General features: G+C 40.4%; 1 protein-coding gene across 2 annotated transcripts in view; it reads left to right on the forward strand.

Moving 5' to 3' along the window:
* Positions 1-2323: 2323 nt before the first annotated feature.
* SCAPER (S-phase cyclin A associated protein in the ER) overlaps positions 2324-24043 on the forward strand; it is a 130413-nt gene continuing 108693 nt past the window's right edge. The window contains exons 1-7 of one of the 2 annotated variants that reach the window (XM_088172345.1): positions 2324-2380; positions 4176-4251; positions 5709-5826; positions 11631-11701; positions 15253-15450; positions 22831-22931; positions 23382-23498. In XM_088172345.1, coding sequence (XP_088028471.1) covers positions 2325-2380; positions 4176-4251; positions 5709-5826; positions 11631-11701; positions 15253-15450; positions 22831-22931; positions 23382-23498 — 737 coding nt within the window. In that variant the 5' untranslated portion in view covers position 2324. Of the gene's footprint in view, positions 2381-2439; positions 2568-4175; positions 4252-5708; positions 5827-11630; positions 11702-15252; positions 15451-22830; positions 22932-23381; positions 23499-24043 lie in introns of those variants that run through there. The other variant, XM_014879164.2, reaches the window with a different exon arrangement.

Genomic DNA, 24043 nt, shown 5'->3' on the forward strand with positions numbered 1-24043 from the left:
AATGGATTGACAGTAGCTTTATTTAGATAGGCTTCCATTTTGACATATTCTCCTTATTTTATTGTTATCACATGTCAACATTTTAAGCTGCATATAACACTGTTTATCTAAGACCTGCATGCAAAGATTTTCCTTCCTTTTTCCATTACAAAAGGTGTTGATTTTGGCACACAGATTTAAGTAAGGGAAAAAACTGAGCAGCAATTTATTTATAAAGACCATCACATTTAAAACCCCGTGTTTGGATTTCAAAGTGACAGTCATTTGCTTTAGTAGTACCCAAATATGATTTCTTGAGTGTTCTAATTTTTTCATAAGACTTTGCAGAAAGTACTTTATACTCTGCAGACATTACTGACCTGCTTTTCTAGTTCTTTGCATTTTGTGCAGTTATTAATATCTGAGGAAATAGGTTATAAAAGGAGATTCTTCTGATGCTGTGTCTGATTTGGCATCAAACCACAACAGCAGGATTTGATGCAACACAGTATCAGGGCACTCGGCTCAGCCACACTGAGGAGGCAGCTGTGGGAACGCTGACTGATAAATAATAAACAAGTGCATTATCAAAGGATGGCAGTGTGAGGGATTTGGATGGGACCTTCATGGCTCAGCTCTCTGCTCTGAACCACGGGTGAGTGATGTATCATTTCTGAGAGATGTTGTCACTGCTGCAGATCCAACTGAAGCGTGTATGATCTCCCAAGCCATCTATTCCCATCCTTGCAGGAGTTTTAATGTTTTAGAGATGACAACCTGAGCTGTCCAGGCTATCATTTAGGTCTCTTTGTTCTCACAGTTCCTGTCACACTGAGGAAAAGGGATTATTCTCTTCACATTATGCTTTCACATGCTTGAACACTCCTACTACATCCCCTTTTGTCTTCGTTTGGCTTAATAGAGTCCAGTTGTCCTGTGTTTCCTCACAAATCATATTTCCTAGGCCTCAGACCCCATGAGGAAGGCTGGCCTCTTCACAAGCCTCACCTGTCCCCAGGTACGGTGGGCAGGCTGGATGCAGTAGCCCAAATCACACCTCAGTGTTACACCCCAGGATTAGGTGCCTGTATTATACCTACACTCCATCTATTGCACACCGTTATTGACTGCTCCCTTTTTCCCAGCTCCCAGCAGTGGGGAAGGGCTGAGGGGCTGACTGCCATGACCTCAGTGATCACACTGGCACAGGAAGCCACATCAGGCTGACAGCAGCTGAATGTGAGCCCAGGTGGGCAGGAAGGCTGATGGCACCTGGGCTGTCCCAGCAATGGTGTGGCAGCAGGACCGGGGCAGTGATCATCTGTGGGCACTGCTGAGGCCACACCTCAAGCTCTGGGGGCAGCTTTGGGCCCCTCACAAGGGAGCCATGGAGGAGCTGAAGTGTGTCCAGAGGAGGGAACGGAGCTGAGGAAGGGTCTGGAGCACCAGGAGCAGCCGAGGGAGCTGCAGGGGCTCAGCCCTGAGGAATGGAGGCTCAGGAGAGACTGTCTCACTCTCCACAACTTACCGACAGGAGGTAAGGGTGGGTTTCTTCTCCCAGGCAATGGTAACAGGATGAGAGGGAATGGCCTCAAATTGCACCAGGGAAAATTTGGGTTCGATATCTGGAGGAATTTCTTCACAGAAACAGTGATTAAACATTGGAACAGGCTGCCCAGGGAGGTGGTGGAGTCACTGTCCCTGGAGGTGCTGAAGGAAAGACTAGACATGGTGCTTGGTGCCATGGTCTAGGTGACAAGGTGGTGTTCAGTCCTAGGTGGGACTCGATGATCTCAGAGGCCTTTTCCAACCGAATTGATTCTGTGCCCGCGCCCCAGCGTTTCCTCAGGGGCTGTGGGCAGTCTCGAGCTGGCCCTGCCCGAGGGGCGGCGGGAATCGCCTTAGCAGCCCCCTCAGGGTGAGGCGAAGCGCGGGCGAAATGAGGGCACCATCTCACCAGCGGGAACCGGGTATGAGGCGGGGCGGGGCGGGTGGAAGGTGTGGGGCAGGTGAGGACACCATCTCATCGGCGGGAACCGGGCATGAGGCGGGGCGGGGCGGGTGGAAGGTGTGGGGCAAGTGAGGACACCATCTCACCGGCGGGAACCGGGCATGAGGCGGGGCGGGGCGGGTGGAAGGTGTGGGGCAGGTGAGGACACCATCTCATCGGCGGGAACCGGGCATGAGGCGGGGCGGGGCGGGTGGAAGGTGTGGGGCGGGTGGAAGGTGTGGGGCAGGTGAGGGCGAGCTGAGGGCACGGCCTCACCGGCGGGAGCCGCGCATGCGCGGGCCGGCCGGGCGGGGCCGGGGCGGTGGCGGCGGGCGGGCGGGGCCAGCTGGGTGCGATGACGTCAGCGCGGCGGGACGCGCGCGGGCGGGACGGCGCGGCGCGGCGGAGAGCGTGAGTGGCCGGCGCGCGGGCCCGGCGCGAGCGGGCAGCGCGCGGCAGGCGCGGGCAAGATGGCGGCGGGCCGGCCTCACCCCCCCTCAGCCCCACAGCTCCGGGCACTGCCCCGGCGGGCGGCTCCGCCACACGGCCCGGCGAGACGGGGCAGGGACAGCCTGGTTGCTACAGGCGACCGGGAGCGGTGGGTGTGGGTCAGGCCGTGCCGTGAGGGGGAAACGGGCTGTCCGTGTGAAGCAGCCCCTACCGCCGTTCCCGCAGTGCCGGTGGGGAGACTCGGGCTCGGCCTGAGGGGGATCCCGGTGCCTGTGACCCCGCCGGTCCTTCAGGCTGTGCAGGCCCACCCATCCAGAGCGGGAGTCGTGTGAGGGAGGGGAGAGGCAGCCGCGCTGAGGGTGAACTCACTGTGAACTTGTGTAAAATGCCACATGGTGTATGACTGTTTGCATCATAGAAACTGCTAATGTCGTTCCTGGCATAAATCCGTGCTCTTCCTGTGCTGTCTGAGACAAAATCACGGCTGACAGCACTGATGGTCTCGCAGTGTACTCAGGGTCTGTCTTCTCTGCAGTTCTCTAAAGAGAGATTCTTGTTTCTGCATTATTTCCAAGGGCATTGCACTACTGGGGAAATATGTAGATCCTCATGTTTATTCCTCAGATATATGTGTCAGTTTAATGAGCTTTTATTATCCCTCCTTTACAATCAAGTCAGCTTGGTGTACAAAAGATGTTTTCTAAGATGCTTCCAAGATGTTTGAAGACTCAGTGATGTGTCTGTTCTGATGGCTGAAGTGATGCAGAATTACAATATTTGTTTTCAAAAACTTCCTTCATCCAACTGCAGAATATTTTGGTTTGTATGGGTTTAGTATGTTGTCTTAAGGCATACAAACACCTGTGGGCTTGTTGGCACAGATTGGGCTATATCCTTTTAGAAAATTCAGCCATTTATGTAACGAGAGAACAGATGAACAGTCTACTTAAAGCAGAGTCATTCATGGTAAAGGCCAACAAAATCTGACTGGATCTGGTTAAAGGTCAGTCTTGGTTTTTTACCGAATTTTGGATCATTTAGAAATGTCTTTAATTTCCATTTAGTATCTGGTTCTTCAGACAAGTCAGATTAGACTGTTGGCACTCAAATCAGCAGTTGTTTAGAATTTACCAACCTTGAAGCCAAGGGTTTAACTTCATTTCAGAATTGTTAAATGTTGTTACTGGAAATTCTTGATAAACCTATAACCTGTGTACTTTGTTCATTTGTGGCAATGGTTCTGTGTTACAGTCACATAACTCACTTTGTAAGAGCTGATTTGTACAGGAGCCCTCACATCTTAATTGAGTTAAATGAGAACAAAGGTTTCAGTTTTATTTTGCTTCATCAGTAATTAGCTGATGCTGATTGTTAGTGCATCTCTGATTTATTTTTCTTTTTGAACTGATAACTAACTTGCCCAGTTCTCTGTCGCGGGAAAGATTATTCAGCTTGCATTACTATTCTGAAGCAGTCCATGCAATGATTTGTTTGAAAGTTTTGATAGTGTTTGTACTACTTACTGTCTGAACACATAAAAAAATCAGTTTTCTTGTAGTGTCACTCTTTTTGTTTTCTCCTTGGGCTTTTGGCTGTTTTTAGTAAGGAGGAATGCAAACACTTTACAAATATAATTATCCTCTGACAGCCTTACTGTGTTCATCTGATGTCCATGACCTAAATGCTGCCAGCAAGCTAGAAGTAGTTTTATAAGTGGTTTAAGGTAAAATAATTAATTGCACTTATTTTGATACAGGTATGAAAACTCAATGGGGTCGTCCAAAAATCTAATAAGTGAACCTGTTGATGCAGAGGAAGGCTATAACATGATGGTAAGACATTCAGTAGCTATAACACTATATGGTATTTTTTCAACAGCAAGAAAAACGAATTTTTCAGGTTGGGATTCATTCATGATTCAGTTCATTTGTACCTTCTATGAAAGTTTTAATTCTAGGAGGGTTAGTAAGTGTTATTTATTGACACTGTAGAGAGGAACCTTCTGAAAGGAATTCCATAGTAGAATAAATGTATTTCTTCAGTTTTACATGGATGTAATGTATGTTATTTGCTCTGCTTCCCAGAACTTCACAGATACAGCAGTGCTGGTTTTTTTCTTGTGTTGTGTTGCCTGGTTGTGTCTCTGGGCAGGTCTGTGAAGCACTAGATGGCACACTGTGACTTCCAAACAGGCAACTGAAGGCATCTGGATGAGAGAAACACAAGTTAAAAACTATTAGATTAGCATTAAAGTAAAAGGAGTTTCTTGTTTGTATTGTGTTTCCTGCTCCCTTAATAAATTCTAGCCACTCATCAAAAAAGATATTTTTTAGTGTAATTTTACTGTATTTTCTTTCTAAAGACGTAGAACTGATTACATGCAGGCTTGACCTGTATGATGGTAAGAAAAAAAGAGGAAAAATGTACCTCCTGATTAGTCCTATAGAAAATTAGTCTGTGCCTCAAATAATACTTAGGTTTATTTAACTTCTTTATGGTTAAGTTTGCCAGTGTTTAAAGCTAACGTGGTCAGCAGTTTTGTGCTATCACAGTACATAAGTTTATCATCACCATACTTAGTTTGGCTTTATTGCAAATTATTTTCTGAGGATGAGCTTTCCTGCACTGTGGAAGAGGCAAGATTTTATCTGATTGACATCTGTCAGTGGATACAAATACTTCTTAATGTATTTGGTTTCAAATACCTTGTGGTGGTGCATTTTACAAATGCAAAGAACTATGTTTATTAGGTAAACAAAGTGCATCTCTGGTCTTTGAGTGGTTGCAGCTTTGTAGTAACAGCCCATCACAGTTGCCAGGAAATACTTTCTAGGTTCAGCTGGGCTTTTATTCATGATTCAGATGGTTCCTATACAGCTCATGTCTTTCTCCAGGCTCTCACCAATCAGCCAACACATATGTTTTGGTTCTGTGAAGCCTTTAGCTTGTATAATTAGTTCTAATTGACACAGGGTAATTAAAACATTTGTGAAGTCTGCTGTGATGCTCCAGCAGCTTTGACAAGCAATTAAATGAAAGTGATGTGGTCTAAATGTACCCATATTGAGGGCTGGCTAGTGACTCCCATGACATGCTGATGAATAAATCTGCTTCTATGCAGAAAGATGGGGATGAAAATGGATGCATACACCTGTTTCAGATATTTGAGGCAAATTCACCACCTGTGCACTCCACTTTGGATGGTGTAACCACATACTGGGTCAAATTAACATGTCAAACCAAAGATTTCTCTTTCTTGTGTGCCCATGCATGTATTTGTTGTTTTCAGGCTTCTTTCCAGCGCTCTAACAGCCATGACAAAGTGAGGAGAATAGTGGCAGAGGAGGGACGGACAGCGAGGAACCTGATTGCATGGAGCGTCCCCCTGGAAAACAAGGAAGATGAAGGTACGTGTCTAACAGTCTCCCACCAGCTCTGCACTGCCATCCTTCTGGCAGCTGGAGTTGCTCATCTGGAAATACTTTCCTTATGTAGAATTTCTCTATTTAGAAGTGTTCTATTTAGCATACATAGTATGATTTAGAAGTTTTTTTCCAAAATGTGCCTTGCAGTTGGCAGATCACTTTATAAAACGTTCAAGTGTCAGATTAAAAACTGTTCTAATTTGTCTGCAATTAACATCTAAGACTCTTTTCTTCTGCTGATATTATTAAGATAGTTGTGTAACACAATGATGCTGTCCTGAAATGATCTCTTGTAAGTGGGGAATTCAGAATTGCGGGCATGACTTAGAACAATCTAACAAATTGTTCTCTGTCTTCTAAAACAAAGAAATTTGGAAGTTTCTTTTGGGATCAGTTCAGCTTTGGTAAATGCCAATGAAGACTTTCTAAAGAAGAGGATATGTGGGGACAGCTTTCTGTAATGCAAGTCTTCAGAACAGTTTTATTACTGTTGTAATACTCTCTTGTGGTATGATGACTTAAGGAGCCAGGAATTGACTTTTATTTTTGTCCTACTCAAGCTGTTCCAGATGTCTGAATGATGTTTTTGAGAACTTAATCTCAAATATTTTTGTAGCTGCATGTCCCTGTCCAGGTGCTGCAGCTTTTGAGTGTCTAAAAGTAATTTTTTTTCTGCTGTAAGGGTGGTTGACCATGGGAACCAGTTTCCTTGGAAATCTGTGGGCTTCATCTTCCTTGAAGATGCTTAAAACCTCCCTGACCATAGCTCTGGGCAGCCTGGAGGTTCCTTCCAACCTCAGCTATTCTGTGATTCTGCCAGTGGAAAAGATATTTCTAAGAAATGTTAGGTCTTTAGTTGCAAGATAATTCACCCTATGTCTGATGCAAAGTTTAAACTGTCTTTAGGCAGAGTAGAATTGGGGCCCAAAGTATTTCCAGGTTCCAAGTTACACTTCTGAGGAAGGTAGAGGAACAGGCAGTGTATTTCTAGCAGTGTTTTTGAGGAACTTGTGGGTTGATTCACTTTCTGTGAAGAGTCTGGGTGTTTTTTAATGCTACCTTGCTTGTGATATTATTTTAGAAACTTTAAGACATTTTCCTTAAAAATGACTGAGTTGTAGATGAATGTTTGTTCTAACAATTTCTACTAAACCATGAATGTAGAAGTGAATTTTTAGCTTTCATTAAATAGTAATGTACAGTAATTAAAATCCAAATAGCTGTATTCATTTCCTTCTTTTGGTCGTACTAGCCCCATTGTAATTTTTAAACTTTGTCAGTGGTGCTTTCTTTTTAAAATTTCTAAAAATTAAATTAAAGGCTGACCTTTTTGCACAATGCAAAGGATCTGATGATTATTGCCTGATGGAAAATTTCCCTGTGAAAAGGAACTTGTGGTTAGTGAAAGCCTGGCAGAGCCAGATCCTTTATCTCTTGACCCTTGCCTGGCATGGGGGGTGTTTGTGTCAGTGTCACTGAGCTCTGGTTCATTTTATGCTGATCCTTCCATATGTGCTGTGTCCCTGAGGGATGGTACAGCAATATTATGGATTAAGGGTTGTGTAAATCAGGCCAAAGGTTCAGGGTGCCTGAGCCAATCCTGCCACTCTTCTGTACAGAGCAGAATTTTCTCTTTGGGCAGTTTCTTCTGCTCATAATGTTCAGAGGTATTGATTTGGCAGCACCAGTGTGTGATTTAACATTTTAAATTATATACTGTTATTCATGAGATTTTTTTTTTTCCAGACACAGTGAAGATATGATTAATTTTTTATTACTAGAGGTAGTGTTATAGAGGGTTGATTAATTAAAATGCTGAATTCACCTTTTCCACTTGTATCTTTTTTTCTATTCCTTTTAAAAATTGTGTGCTTGTGTTCTTCTTCCCATTTTTTCCTCTTCCTCTGAAAGACGTGTGTATTTTATGTAGCATACATAGATAAAAGAGAAATCCAAACCTTCTGGTTCCATTCTGTAAATGTCCACTTTCTGCCAACAAGCAGTACTTCCTTAAAAAGGAAAGAGATTTCTGCAATGGCAGGTGATAAGTCTCTTGTGTGTTTTGGAGCAGTGTGCACCCCAGTTATGTCAGATCTGAAATTCCAATTATGAATGCAGACCAATGCCATGACTAAATCCCAGGTGTGGTGGTGGTGGTCTGGAAGAGACAGTGACTGTTAACACTTTCCAACCTTTGAAATTCAAATTCTCCTTCACAGAATTCAGTAGTACACAACAGATTCTGTTGGATAAACTAGTCAACACTATGACTTGGTGTCTTAGGAGCCTGAGTCTTGAAACTGTGACAAATTCAGTATTCTGATATTGTGTCTCCAGAATGGAATTTGCATTCCAAACCTGCAGTCACTTTGCTTTTGCCCATCTTGGAAAGCTGTGATCGTTCCAAGGGAGGGTTTCAGAATTTTTCCCTTTTTTTTAACCCCCTAATTATTTCACATGCCTAGAATGAAATTTGAGGCACTGAATGCAGGTAAGCAACTACACACAGATTTTATTACAAAATTATAGGTATTATTTTAGCAACAGTTAAAAAATTACAGAGTCTTGACATTTCAATGTTAATAGATGATAAGATACCTTTGGAACTTTGAGATGTGTAGAAAAATTGGAAAATCTTGTATTTGTGACTGTTCCCTTCTCATTTCCTATTTGTTTAAAATGACCTGGGCTCTTGCCATATAGAATTCATTTGCAGATTTAGCATTTCAGGGTAAAGAAAATCTGTTTTATTGGTTGAAAGGTAGCTGGCACACTCTGGGGAGCCTGCAGCATATCCCACTGTTTTAGCAAGAGCTTGCTGCAGTAAATAGGTGTTGTGGGATGTGATCAAAGTCATGAAATTTGGCTCTCTTGGGCCATGTGAGGAATTGTGAATCCTGACTGCGCACATTGTGTGTGAGCCCTTGCAGCACGGGTCCCATGGGAACTGGCAGAATGCAGTGTGAGGGGAGGGGCATTCTTGAAGGCTCAGAAGTTTCAAACCTTGAATTTCACTGGAATGAATGGGAATCCACTCTAGTGCAGGTAGGTGAATACAGGGCCATTATGGATGAGACACAGTAATTTATAAAAGTAGTTTTGTGCAAAATATATTGCTGTAATTCAATCTGGAGGTGGGAAAACATGGAGAATTTTGGTTATATCCATGCTTGAAGGCAGTTATTTCTCCAGATCCTTAGCACTGTATAGTTAGAAAAATAGCATCTACTGCTGCTCTACAAACTTGTAAGAAGAGTTCATAATAGGATTAGAGTCTTCAGTGTGCTTCCTCAGTTGAAAATGGTAATTTCTGCTGAGGGTGGGATGATGAACAGTGTCAAAGAAATTAAAGACACGTGCAGTTGATCTCTGCCATAGCCAGGACAGAGGTGAAGGCTGCCATTAACTACTAAATGGAAAGGCAATTCCCACATTTCCCATACCAGTAAAACTATCCAAAAGAGAGAGATGAGTGGGATGGTTGTTGAGGTTGTTGGGTAAAAGATAAAAAACTTTGAAAATAAAGTTATCACTGGGGGTTTTTGGCAGGTATTGGCACCTCAGCTTTTTGGACAGGAAGACTTCACAAATCATAAACCCTGTGTGCTTCATGTTTAAACACCAGACAGGGAGGAAATGGACTTCCAGTGTGAAATATGGCTGTAGCTCCTCCAATGCTGCAAAACTTTGATACTTTTTGTATTTCACATGAGCAACTTAATAGCTGAAGGAGGTGATCTTCTTGGGTCACAATTGTTCTCTGCTTACAATTCAGTAAATTGCTAGCAGGGGTGTCCTTCAGGTGTCACTGAAGTCTGTGCATCTTTTAGCAATGCCAGCATGGTGTAGCTACACAGCAGTTACACACCCTGAACATACAAACTGCCATTGGACAGTGCTGCCACTGCTTGGGAGTACAGAGGGACAGAAGCAGAAATAATCTTCTAATTACCAGAGCCATTATTGCAAGAAAAGGAATAAGAAAGCTTGAAAATGTGGCTGCTGCTGAAATACAAAGTTTTCTGGCCTACATGCCTCAAGAAAAAGTTAGTCCTTGCCCCACTCTGCAAAACCTGCTATTTGCTTCTAATGTCTACCCCATGTAGGAAGTGCCTGGAAACTTGCTTTTGTCTTTAGAAGGGACTTGTTCAGACTTTTCACAGATGTTAGACTATGGATTGTTATTCTGGATTTTATAGAATCTAAAGAGTCTGCAACTTGATGTGTTCCTCTGCACCTTTTTAATTTTACTGTACCCATATTTGTGGAAAACCTTTTCACTCTGTCAGTCCTGTATGCCATTGCCTTCAAAACCTTGTCTTTGCAGAATGTAAATCACATCAGAAGAGAGACTTGGGTGATTGAAATACTTCTGTTATCAGAAGTCTGCCATGGAACTATTCCCCAGTTCAAGTTTTTTAGTGACTAGGAAGGTTTTATGCATGCAGTAGCTGAATGATTTATTTTTTTTCCTGAATGTTGCTGAATTGAGCTCAATATATTAGTTTATACCTATTTTTTGGCTAATGTAACATTTTAAAAATGAATTATCAAGCAAATAATTTTTAATTTGTTTTAAATTAAAAGCCTTGTTGCCTGGAATAGCCAGTGATCCAAACCAGCTGTGCAAAGCAGCTGTACAACTGCTTGATTAAGACAGGTTTGCAGCTGCTTTACATAACCAGAGCAATGTGAACCAGCTGGGCTGCATTTGGGAATTTGGCCTCAGAACTGTTAAAAACTCATCTAGACAATTCTGAAATTCAAGAATGATCTCCATGGTCTAGGGAGGACCGTATTCAACTAATGCATGGATTTGCTTGGCTTCATCCAACTAAATAATCTTGAAACTTCTCTTTGGATGTAATCTGTGCTGGAGAAAACTCTGGCCATAGTTGCTGTTTTGTCTTAGCTTGCTTACATTTCTGGTAATTGGATCCTATGATTTTCGTGTTGTGCAAGTTTAGATACTGGGAGGAATTTCTTTTTTTTACATTACCCCATAGCAAATCTCAAAGATTAAGTGCAAACAGATCAAGTTGGTCTAGGCTAACACAGATTTTTCTATGCAAAGGTGACTCTGAATCAGTTAATTGCCAGCACTGCAGCACTGAGACATGGAGTCACCCCTTCTGAGTGGGGGAATTTGAACTGATTTTGGAAGCATAGTTGCTAAAGTCACTTTGTATAAGCAGTGGAGGAAGACAGGTACGTTTGAGAAGGGAATTCAGGTCTTAAGGACACTGACTTGTCTTCTGTGAATGTTGTTATCTCTTCCTTTAGCTGTCTAAATGTTGAGGAACTAAATCGTGACCTAAGCTCTGTTTTTTCCCATCTCTCTTAGCAGATCAGTTCTAGAAGAACTAAATAATTACATATAGTTTTCCTAACAAATATATTTTTTGTTTTAATTCTGTAATAGCTGATTGAGCAGTCATTCAGAAGCAGACTTCTTAAAATTTATATAGAAAACTAGTATCATATTTGACATGTAGATTGTAATGATATTATTTTTAGGGGCACTGAGAACTCAAAGCTTACCTTTGTTTAATGAAGTCTGTATGTCTTGCCTTTCTTGGTTTTTTTTTGTTTTTTTTTCCAGTGTTTTCTGGCATTATCCACATTCGAAATGGTGGAATATATATTTGGAATATAAAATTTGCCAAACCTCTTAACTCAGAAATTGTACCCCTCTCAATACATTGCAAGATGAGATATGTGCATTTTAGAGTGCTCTATTTAATTAAAATCATTATTGTTGATTAAAGCAGTTGCTTCTCCCATAGGAAAATCAAAATGGCAATCTGGTGGAAAAACAAAAAGGGTGACTCAAGGAGCACACAAGACAGCAAAACAGGTATCTGCTCATTTTTTATTGTGGCATAAAATTGATGACATAACACTGTTTTTCTGTGAGATCACTGATAGATTGTTGGCTGATGAATACTTCTCTAAAATACATTGTATTTTAAAAGCATATGAGTTTCAAAGTCAAGTATTCAGAATTTAGGTTATCTTCCTCAGCCTTTCCTTTTGGCACTTCCCAGCCTCTGCACACATGACTTATTGGCATTAAAGTTATTTTAAGGAAAGTGCTGTTCAATAAAATGATATAGGATATTCTTCCTATAAGTATGTTGCTTATACAAGGGCTGCCTTTTTTCCCAGTTTCTAATTAAAGGAAATTTCTTGACCTCATGTGTTAGTGGCTCAAGTCAGTATATCTTAATCTGGAAAAAAGTCCAGGTGAGGAAAATTTCTAAGAGTTAGGACTGGAAAGCAAGTTTGAATGACAATTTTAAAGAAGAAACTGCTCCTGTTTTTAGTCAGTTTTTTTTTTCCTCTGTGAATGACAACCTTTATTACATTAATAAAGAAATACCTCAATCTTTCCTCATGTTTAATATTTTTAACCGCTGTTTTTCTTTGATTTATAGATTTAGCCATTAGTACAGCTTTAGCCATTTAATGTTTTGAGGCAGCCTGTCAGAATGTGGTAATCAAGCATATGGAAAATGTCATTTTTTGAAAAAAGAAAAAATGTTCTTCCACAGAGATGTATTTGCATCTTTTAAACCCAGGCAGCTAATTTGGCAGCTGTTACCCTCGTGTTCTCTCCTCACGCGCTGCTGCTTTACCAACACAGTGTGCTGCTTCTGCTGGACTGGCACTGGTGTAGCTGGGGCTCCCTGGCAGGGTTTGCCCTGCAGAGCAGTGTCACTTTGGGTTCTGTCCGATTTTGGATGATGTGAGCACTGATTTTCAGGAGAACTTTTGGTTGCCACTCAGTGTGGGATTGCTGTCCTAAAGCTCTTGTCCACACAGTGCATTCCTGATGGCTTCAGTGAAGGGCTGAACACTGCCGAGTGTCTGTGCATCTTGGCAAAATCTCAATTTGGCATTCAGCACCTCTATTTCTGCTGCTTTTCAGACACTGGATACTGCTGTAATTGGTGGCTTTTTTGGCTTAGTTTTGTTGAGCTATCACTTTTAATTATCCTTTACATATAAATGGGCCACTCATCTCAAGAAAATAAACTTACAAGAGCTGTTTCATATGATCTTACCAACTTCATCCTCCTTTCAGTAGGGTGCTGGCAAATACACATTCCATAAATTTTGGCATCCCGAGTGTATAAATATACATTGCATACTTCTCACAAGTCCAAGGCAAGTTACTGATACTATTTGGGGGGAAGAAAAGCAAATTAAAAAACACCAAGAGAGATTCAGTTTTAATGTTGCTTTCATCATCCATGCTGGTTTACTTGGGAGGTAAGAAGGGATATTCCCATAAGCTTTGCATCTTCTGCAGTTGAAGGTTTGAACTATCGATGCAAGTTAAAATATTTTTTCTAATAACAAATCACCAACTTAATGCTTACCTGCTTGTGTGATAGTGTTTACAAGAAATCAGGTAGGTTAGAGGGTTTCATCCTTTCAAAGGTATTCTGCTGGAACAGTGGTAGCTGTAAATGTTGCTTAGGTTTTGCTGAGACCCTGAAAGTCTGCTTTTAGGATGATAATGGAACTGCTGTGACTTACAGAGCCTACACATGGTGTTTTCCTCATTAAAATATGGCTGACATATAGGAGAGGAGATAAACAGATGCCAAATACAGCAGATGGATGACATTTATTGCTAAATGTCAAAACATACTCCATGACATTGTCTTTTAAAGATAGGTTTGAAAATGTATCTTTCTAACAGTGGAAATTATGCATGTTTCCCATTCCAAAACAACTGATCCTTTATATTAAAAGTAATATCTGAATGACTATAAAGCTAATCACTTTCCTGAGGTCACATTTTATAAATACAACAGGTAGTACTGTTATTTTCATGTAGCTATTTATGATTCTGTAGTTGTGCTTGTGACATTATAAACTGTAGTTTCAAGGAGTTATAAATTAGCCAGTATATAAGCCTTGCTTTAAATGTTTTTACACAAGACTTCAGCCTAGGAGCATCTTTTTTCCCAGCAGTTTGTTAAGAGGTGACTTATGTCATGGAAGAAAAAATATGAAACCCTTCTGAAATTGCTGTTCGTTGGTTGTTTATGCCATGCATCTTTCTGAGCATGACTCTCGTGCATACATTAACTGGGGTTCATCTGGAGTACACTTGGAGCACTTGGAGATATATGTAAGGGTAGCAGAGATGTTGGTGTGATTGTTGTAAATCAGGTACCCATTCTTCTGCTTCTTGCAGAAAAATGAGCATCTCACCACACATGCAGGTAGAGCATAACCATTCTGGCAGCACTGTGCCTCCCTCCTGAAGGACAAAGTGGCATTTGTTTAATGATGTGTGGTACAGGACAAAAAGGCCTGAGTCCCAGCCAATTGTTTTGAAAATTGCACTGTTTCTAGTTAGTAATTAGATATTCTAATTATAAATTGTATTGTCATATGTGGTGTTGGTTTTGGTTGTTCTTATTCAATCACCAAGGAGAGCAGTTAGAATGGGATTTTGCATTAAGCCCTGCAGGAGTGCTCCAGTAAGAATTGATGTGCTGGAGATACATGCCTTGATGGACCAGTGCATCAAAACTGCTTTAAAAGTGCTATTAAATACATGAATGAAAAAAAACCAACCCAAAGCAGGCTACCTTAACAGGTAGCTAACACCTCCATCACAAAGTAGCACATAATTGGGTGTCACTTGATGTTTACTGGGGATGCTTGTCCCCTGGCTGTGGAATGCACAAGCAGCATTTTACAGTTTGCTTTCTTCTGTGGGTGAGAATTCAGCTTTAATAAGGGCAGTGTCACATGACTAAGTGGTGATTTGGTATTTTTAGCCAAATAGGTGTGCTTCAGTACCCTTTGGAATATCCTGCACATCCTGTCCCATTTAGCATGTTGGCTGTCCCCAGCACCTGTGCAGCAGAGCAGTACTGGGCCAGTTAAATCTGTTTAAGGTGGGCCAGGTCAGCATTTCACTGGCATTAACACGTATTAGCATGAGGGTTTATAAACAATCATGTCATGTGTAATATCTTGGTAATAAAACTTCCCTGTGGTGGAGTATTGCTGGTATATTTATTGGCAAAATGCTGTTTTCACCTCTGGATATACACACCTGTCAGAATAAGTAATTCAGGATATGTAATTAGAAGATGTATCTTTCCAGTGTGCTGGGAGGCAGAGGATCTCAGACTGTTGTGGAATGCAAATATTATAACTGTCAAAGAAACACAATCTAGTTGAACATGAGTGCTGCCTATATTTAACAAAAGTGTGTGTTAAAAGACTTAAGTCACTGCAATGATATGGTTGTCTTCAGTGAAGATCTTGTGTACAGGTGTTTCAGTATGTTGATAAAGGTGTGTTGCACAGAAACCCAACTCCTTACCATACTTCTGTTTGTTGTTCTTCTTTCCCTTTGTACCTTCTTCTTTCCAGAACACTGCCTTAGACTGTAAATTATCAGCAGCAGGAGCTGGAGACAAAAGCTTTGACAAAAGCCCAACCAAAAGCAGGCAGCCCCGAAAGGTGGATCTGCGGGCTCGGTACTGGGCGTTTCTGTTTGACAACCTCCGGCGGGCAGTGGATGAGATCTACGTCACGTGTGAATCAGATCAGAGTGTGGTGGAATGCAAGGTGAGGCTCCAGCTGGTCTTGGCCTATCTGGCTTTTTTTATATTTAAAAGAAAAAGGTAAATGAGGAATTAGAGCTTCAGAAACATGTTACTTTTTCTTTTGTATTTTGTGTAGGCTTTTAAATAAGAAAGCTGAGGATGTATGTATTCGAGTTTAAGAAACTGCTTTCATCTTGAGCAGGGACTCATTTTTGAAGAGTATAAAACTTGTCGTGTTGTACATGATATTATTAGAGCTCAGTTTTTTGCTGAAATCATATTTTGTTTATTAAGTTCTAATTTTGTTACTTTTGTGACTAAACACTGATTGATTTCTTTTTCCCAGTAATGTCCTTTACTGTAGGTGGCACTGTTGCAGTTCAACCTTTTTCACATTCATTTGCTTCCTGTTCAGTGGCTTAATTACACACTGCTCCCTTTCTGCAGTGATAGTTATCACTCTCCTCATTCTCCCTTTGTTAGGAAAGTGATTGGTGGTCGAGTGTAAGCAATGTCTGGTTGGGATGTCGCTGTAAGACACTTGCCAGTTTCAAATAACCTGGATTTATAATAGCCTGTGCATCTGGTTCACATTTTATTGTGATTTTCTAGTAGATCTGTAGAAATACCCTTGTCATTTAATAAAAATCTCTCATGCTTTGGAAATGGAATTTATCGCAAGCATTAAGAGAAGTCAGACTACATTATAAAAGAAATGTTAAAGGTATGACTTTGTTTTCATATTAAACATGGCTGGAAACTCAACACATTCTGGAAATGATTATCTAATCACTGTAAAAAAATTCATATATCAATTTAAGTCAACTTTTTTCTTATCCTATGCATCTCATTCTCCGCTGTAATCAGACACGGCCAAATTGCTTCTGAGATTAGCGTACAAATACATTTCATTGAAAGCAGCTTTGGGAACTGAACAGTAGCTCAGAGGCTTCCAAATCTCTGGTTGGTCTAACACAATTTAACATTTTGTTACTCAACTGTCTTCCTGCTCAGGAAACCTCTCTGTAGAATTTTTTGGTTTAAGAAAGTCAGCCAGCCTTGCGTTGTAATTAAATTAGCATTTTAAACTTTTGTGACTGAAAGAACAGAAGTGTATTTGTATCATTATCACATATTTGGGGGGTTGGATATCCTTCAACATTTTAATCGGGCTACCTGATCTGCTTTTGGATGGGGATACAGCACAGCCCGAGTGAAAAGTCTTCATTTTAGCAGGCTCTTGACAATGATGTCTGTATCTGTGTGGATCAGGTTACTTGTTTGCAAAACAGAGGTGGAAAAAGCCAAAAATGAGCAACCAGGGCACTCTAGTGTCAAATGTTGTGAAACTTATGTAATGTTCATGTTACTCTTACCTTTCAAAAGATCTTTTTTCTCAGCACAAAAGTGTGCCTTACCTGAGCAACTGAAATATGTGTTTGTTCTATGGGATTTTCTTTCACAGGTTAAATGATGATTAGTCTATTGATAAATTAAGTTACAAAGTGTGGAACTGCTTAGTCTTGCAAATTAATTTTACTAATAATGTTTCTCTTCTATAAATTCTATTGTTTATTATTTTATGGATGCAGTCCAGTTTTGACTGCTGGACATTGGTAGGCAATAATATTAAATAAGAAACCAAAATGGTCCCACTGCTAACCTTTCCTTCATTTTTTTAAAGTGGTATTTTGAAAAAATCTTACAATTAAGATAAATTCACATTATCAAAAACTTCCTTCATTTTCATTTTTTAAACTTCTGTCTTGGTCAAATGGGCAGGTGCTGTTGTATTTAAACATTGTAGCTGTGTAGAGGTTGTCTTCTGAGAAAACCCACGTGAAAATGAAATGTGACAACCTCTGGCATTTTAAACCTTCTGTTGAACCTGGTATAAAAGTGTTAGTTGGAGTTTTCTTGGTATTTTGTGCCTTTTGCTCTCCTGTATCCTTAGGAATTGTTGCAGTTTCATCGATTGCGTTGTCACTGAAGATGTTTGATGCTCCCCAGTGGGAAAGGGCTCTGGTGGCTCTTTGTGGTTGAAACTGCAGACAGAGGGGTTGTGGTGAGGATCCAAACAGTGGCAGTGTGTGTAAGAGGATCAGTGCTTGTGTGTATTTTCTCAGCTTTGGGCTCTGCTGAAGTTGGTATTCTGCTATTGATTTGGAATTGAGAACTCTCAAATCATGTATGTACATACATAGATATGGCTTGGGTGCTTTGTGTGGAAAGGTGTAATGAACATGGTTGAAATATTCTGAAATAAATGAAGAGTTCTCAAGTTTAAGCATCATCTTACTGTATATAAATCAGCTTGTGCAATAGTGATAAAATTGATTAGGTACATCCTAGTGGATATGGCTATAACCTTTGAAATGCAAGTTGTGTGGCTGTTCTGTATATTAGCTGGATTTCTGTGTGTCTGGTATTTATGTTTTCTAGATTTGAGTAGCAAGTGTAGGCAGAGAAGAAATAGTAATACCTTTAAATCTCCTGCTCTGTGATAAAAGATTTATAGATGGGTGGAGGCAGATTCTGTGGTCAGTTTTGGTTAATGCAACAGGTGTCTTCAGCTGCTGTTTTTCTATGGCATTTTCAGGTGTCTCAGCAACTGAGTTTGTATTTATATATGTGTGTGTATTTATAAAAAGAAACATACACACTTATGTAAATCCTTGATTGATAGAGTTTGAGCAACTGGATCCAACAACTAATGATACAGCAAGTATAGAAGAATATCAAACTAGCTTTAATTTAATTTTGGAGGTTTTTTTGTCCTAGAATGAATTAACAGCTTCAACTGTTCCTTTCAAAAAAGCTGAATTTTATAATATAGAAATTGATTTCGATATTCTTTTTACATTGCAGTTTAGCATTACTTAAAGCTCGTACTATCTCATCTTTTCACCTAACATTAGTTACTGGTGTAATTCTGGAAGGTTTTGGCCAGGATAGATTGTCTTGTTTCTAAAGCTTACAGCTACATTCTTAAATCAGTCTGGTTCAGTGAAAACAGTTGAATTTTCCTTGAGACTCTTATTCCCTCTTATGAAATGGAAAATTCAGCAGTGGAGTTCTGTTGTTGTGCTTCTCACAAACAGCACAAGGTGAAGAGGTGGGTAAAGACTCATTACAAGGTTACACATGTTGCATGATGTTCCTCTGTGGAAAAACCAACTGAATCAGCTTCAGTGAAGGCCTTTGGGTCAGGGGATTTCTGTGGGAGGGTTCCAGTTGATTGAGTGCCCAGTGAACAAATCTCTGTGAGCATTCCTGCTGCCTCTTGTTGGACAGTTACCTTTTCATCATTGCCATCTTACATGGATGTATCAACAGAAGGACAGGAAAATGGGTTCATGATCAAATAAAAAGCGATGAGGTTTTTCCAAGTGGTGATCCATTCTGAAAAGCTAGCATGTAGTTGCCAGTCTGGGTATCCCTGTTCCTGCCTCTCCATCCTTTGCATTAGACATGTATGTGTATATATATATATGTGTGTGTGTGTATTTAAATATATATATATATTGTGTGTGATTAAGGCCCTGCACGTGCCACTGCATTAATTCTCCTGGAGAAAATTTCCTTAGGAAATGGTTGTGGTCCTTTGGAGCACATCCTTGTCAGACAGGGGATTGTGGCTGCCACGTCAAAGGTGCCTCAGTGAGGAGCAGCTGAGGCCAGGTGTGGTGCCTTTAACACTTGAGATTAAATCTAGGAGAGCATGTGCTTGCCTAAAATATTGTTTGCCACATACTGAAGTTGATACAGGGAGAGTCCTTAGTCTGGAGGAGCTGCTCCCTTTCATCCTTTCCCAAAGCTCTAAGAATCACTTCGACAATCACCGTGGTTGAACCACCCCCAGAGCTGGCTTGAGTTATCCATAATTCAACTGTATGAAAAGGCTACAAGGAATTCTTTGAAGCAATTTTTGTGTCAAATTACTGAAACACCCAGTTAGTCTTGAAAACATGCATTTAAAAAAAGAAAGAAGGAACTTTGTGTGCTAAAAGCATGCTTCAGTATAAAAAAAAAAGTGCTTATTTTGGTAAATGCTAAAATATTCAGTAAAGATAATTAAACAGCATAAAGTAGGCATGGTTTGTAAAATAGAACCCATATTTCTAGCTTGGCTAATAAGCTAAAGTACAGATGTGGTGACTGAGTTAATTTACCTGGTGCATGTGCTACTGTTTTGGGTTGGAGTAACCTTAAAATCCTGCAGTCTTCCATACTTCCCTGTCTGCCTCTTCGTTGTTGGAGAATGGGAGAATAAATGCATGAAACGACATTTCAGAGTGATTAAGGGATTTCTGAAGTGCATTTCTTTTCTGGAGGATTACAATGGGCCTATCTGGGACCAGAGTCTAACTGAGCATTGTTCTGATGTAGCTGCTCTTGAGTATCTTTGTTGATTACAAAGTAATTAGAGTCACCCAGGTGAAGAGACTGGAAGTCCACCTTTGAGATAAATACATGGCAGCCAGAGTAATCAATGAAAGCTGGAGAAAAGAAGGGAAAACAAAAAATGACATGCAGAGCTGGTGATCAGAGAATTGAGGAGAACAGAGAGGAAAAGGTAACAGGAGTTACATTGTGGCTTGAGTTTGATGTCGCTGATTTTCCTTGCAGGGTTGTTTTTCAGCAGTGTTGTTTCTTAGTTCAAACTGTCTCTTTAAAAATGGGACGGGATGGATGTGACCTTGAGAAATAAGGAGATATAAAATAGTTGTGGCTCCAGTGCAGCCGCAGCGTGGCCCATAAAGGTTCCTTTTAGTCAGCAGCTTCTCGGGTGGTGCAGGTGTGGCCCGGCTCAGGCGCGGGCTCCGGGAGCTGCCGCAGGTAGAGCGGGATGGATCGGGAGCGCCGCCGGGATCCAGTGTCAGGGGACGAGGGGACAAAGGGACAAAGGGACGGCGCCGCCCGGCCTGGCCCGCGCCGGCCCCGGCTCCATTACAAACCAATCGAAGGCGCTGCAGCCGATCGCGGCACTAATTGGTAATTTTAGCTGGACATCTATATGGAGTTATCTGCATGCCCGCAACGGCGCTTTCAGAGCCACTTTTGTTCTGCTCCATCCTGCTTGACAAAATGGCCCTCATAGCTTTAGGGAGAGAGATGTGCATCAGTGAGTATGGGGCCGCTCCAGCTGCTTGTCTTGTTTGTATTCCCTTGTTCATAAAACATGGCTCGAGTTACAGCTGCATGGGTCTGCTCTGATCATTTCTGATAATGTGCAGCTAAACATTCCTTAAAATAGGTTAAACCATTTGCTGCCTTTTTTTCCTGTGCTAACAAACTTCAGAAATATAACTCATATTCACATTAATTCTTTCTTTTTTTTGGTGAGGAATATGTCAGTGGCTGACTTGAAAAGTAAATGATTCAGAATTAAATTTTGCTTTCTATGCTCTCATTGTTAGTAACAGTCAGCACAGCTTAGTATGGGCTAGCCTAAATGGACATGAATTGGATTAGAAGGCTGAAATTTTATTAGTGGAACTGAAAAAAGAACTGGCTGAAACACTTGACTTGTTCATTTCTTGTAGCAGACTTTACTTAAGAATTATTTTGGTGCTGTAAACCAGTTGCTTTGTAAGGAAGATTTCTGATAGCGTTTTGGGGAATATTTCAAAACAAAGAGCAACTTCTGCCTCAGCAGTGGGATTCTGTTTGATTTCCCTGGTGTCTGACTTTGTGGTGCCTTTCCCTTACAGCAACCAGCACATGCCCTGTATGTGTCATAAAGAGTAGTTAAAGAGATACTTAGGTCAAAACTGAAGCTGAATTTTAAAGTTTAAATGAATATTAATCCATATGATTTTATATGAAGAAAGATTTTGTGTGTGTTAGAGGTCCTTTTTTTGTTAAAAGGACACTTAAAAGTAAATATGTATGGGAGATGATGTTACAAAAATGTGCATTAGTTACCTGGACTGGTTTTGGTATCAAAGGTTTTACTGTTAAAATTTGTAGTTATATACTTAAGAATCAATGCCTTCTCATTTATAATTGTACCCAAAATTTCTAAGTAATAATTATGTGCTTTGAGCAGAAAATTTATCTTATTACCAGTAGGAATGACTTTAGCATAATAAAGAACTTGTGAAACAGCAACATTTTGTCATTAGTGTTTTTCCTTACACCATAAAATAATGTCTATACTTTACATTCTGCATGTGAAGCTCATTTAAGTTTCATAGAATTCAAGCTTCATTCATGGATTTAGATTATTTTCAGCACATTGTCATGGCAGAGTACAGGACACATTTTTCTTGTCTCGGATTGAAAGCTGCTCTTCCTGGCTGGCCCGAGCTCAGGCTCTCCCTTACAAAGGCATTCCTGTGCTGTGTTGGTGATAAGCAGCTTTGCTGAGGAGGTGCCTCACTTCTCTGGGTGTTTTGTCACGTTCAGTCCATGATTCCTGAGTTTTTATGTGGAATCCAAAGAATTGCTCCCTTGCCTGCCAGGGACAGTAGATAACTGTAGTTTGCTCAGGGAACATAACTGAGAGTTCCATTATATTGTGTGTTGCTCTGTTTTGCAATGAAAAACTGGTGCCATGAACTGAGTAGAGGCAACTTCCCTTGAATTTTTCATTGCTTCTGCATGTAATCTGACCTTACTGTAGGCACTACACTCAGGTTTGTGCCAGCTGGGCATCACTAGACACAGTCAATAATTTCTCAAAGTTAAGGATGCTTTAATCAGAAACAAGTCTCTTCAGCCACTGCCATTTTTTCTGTGACTTTCTTCTTGGTGTAGTGTGAAGTTCATTTATATGTCCTTTTGTAACAGTTGATTTTATTTGTTAGAGACAAACATGTGGTTCCAGATTCAAACTACTTCATCAAGATTTTGCATATTCTGAGTAAATCCCCAGCATGCCCACATCATTTCTGACAGTGAAACAGAAACAGTGTGTGTTTAATCTCAGCCAGATTCTGATGCTGTTGCCTTTGTGCAGTTTTGTTTACTTTTGCTTCACAAACGGATTAATTGTGATATTTTTAGTCTTCCACAGACCTGATGGGTTTTATACAGTTTTGCCTTCTTGGTGATGTAAGTGCAGCATACTTTAAAAGATAACTGTGGCCAGAAAAGGGGCATAAATGATGAAACAGGTATCCTTATGTGTGTTAAGAATTACTTTCTTGCAAATGTTGCTGCTTTGTCCTTACACATTGATGCTGACACAGATATTGTAGAATGTGCTTTTTTATTTTTAGGATAAATGTCTTAATGATTGTTCACATAAAAATCTTAATTATCTGGGCCTTCTTGTTTTCAGGGGTTTATTTTTAGTGAGAAAGCTAAATAGTAAATGTCCTTTCTTTTCAGTTCCTTTATTGGGGTGGAGGGTTGTTTTTTAAATAGAAAGATTGATGTGATGGTTGCTTTTCAGGAAGTCCTGATGATGCTTGATAACTATGTAAGGGACTTCAAAGCATTGATTGATTGGATACAGCTACAGGAGAAGCTAGAAAAAGCTGATGCTCAAAGCAGGTAATTAGATTTATATTTTTTTAATCTACAGTGAGAGTAAAGTTCACAGTAAACTTCATTTTCCAGCAGAGATTCAGCAAATAGAACCAATTTTCATTTTGGACAAAATGGGTGTGAGGACATTTTATGTGCATTGTCACTGTCACTTGGAAGTAGAGGGTATTTCCAGTCCTTCCCCCATATTTTCCTTTTAAATAGTTGCTTTGATGCTTTGCCCTCTACTGGGATTTGAAATAAGCATTGTAGTCTTGAGAAGAGGCATTGTTTTTGATATGGGTCTGGCTAATAGGGTTTGGAGTTGGTGTAGAAACAATTGCTAAAATGGATGACAGAATTCAGCAGGATTTGTTAATAACACTGAGTGTTTGTCAGTTCTAGTTTTGCTTTAAGGTGATAGAGGAAGAGTTATTGTGAATTGTATTTTTAAACCTTTCTCTCCTGGGTTTGCAGACCTACTTCACTGGCTTGGGAAGTAAAGAAAATGTCTCCAGGACGCCACGTGATCCCCAGTCCCTCCACAGATAGGATTAGTGTGACATCAAATGCTCGAAGGAGTTTGAATTTTGGGTATGAAACCAGCTAAGAAGTTTATTGAAGCTAAAATAAAGATTCATTTGAAGCAAAGCTTATGAATGCACTATTTTTCTGTAGTAACCAATGTGCTGTTTTGTTGTTTATTAAATATTAGAAGCAATTATTTGCATTCCTAAAAGAAAAGCCCATGGTCTGTAAAGGAAAATCCTATCATGGACTTAGTTTTTCCTGATTTTGTAATATATTTAATTACTGGTCATTACAAAGACCTGAAGATAAAATACTGTTAACATGTGATCTGTTTAGTACTCTCTTCTCTCTAAAAAACAAAGGTAAAAATGTCTGTAACTGCATTTTAAAATTGCCAGTGTGTGCAACGTGAATGGCCAGCTGAGTGAGCAGAAGTAAATACAGGTCAGAAAGAGTGAGTGTAAAGTGAGATTGTTATTCTGATGTGTGGTGAAACTGATACTAGTTCAAATGTAGAGGATGTTCTATAATACAGCAAAGCATCTTGTACTTGGTGAAAGGAAAATGTTTGAAAACAGTTCAACAAAAATGTGCACAGATTGAGAGCA

The sequence above is a fragment of the Sturnus vulgaris genome, chromosome 13, assembly GCF_052056855.1.
Source record: "Sturnus vulgaris isolate bStuVul1 chromosome 13, bStuVul1.hap1, whole genome shotgun sequence".
Lineage (NCBI taxonomy): Eukaryota > Metazoa > Chordata > Aves > Passeriformes > Sturnidae > Sturnus > Sturnus vulgaris.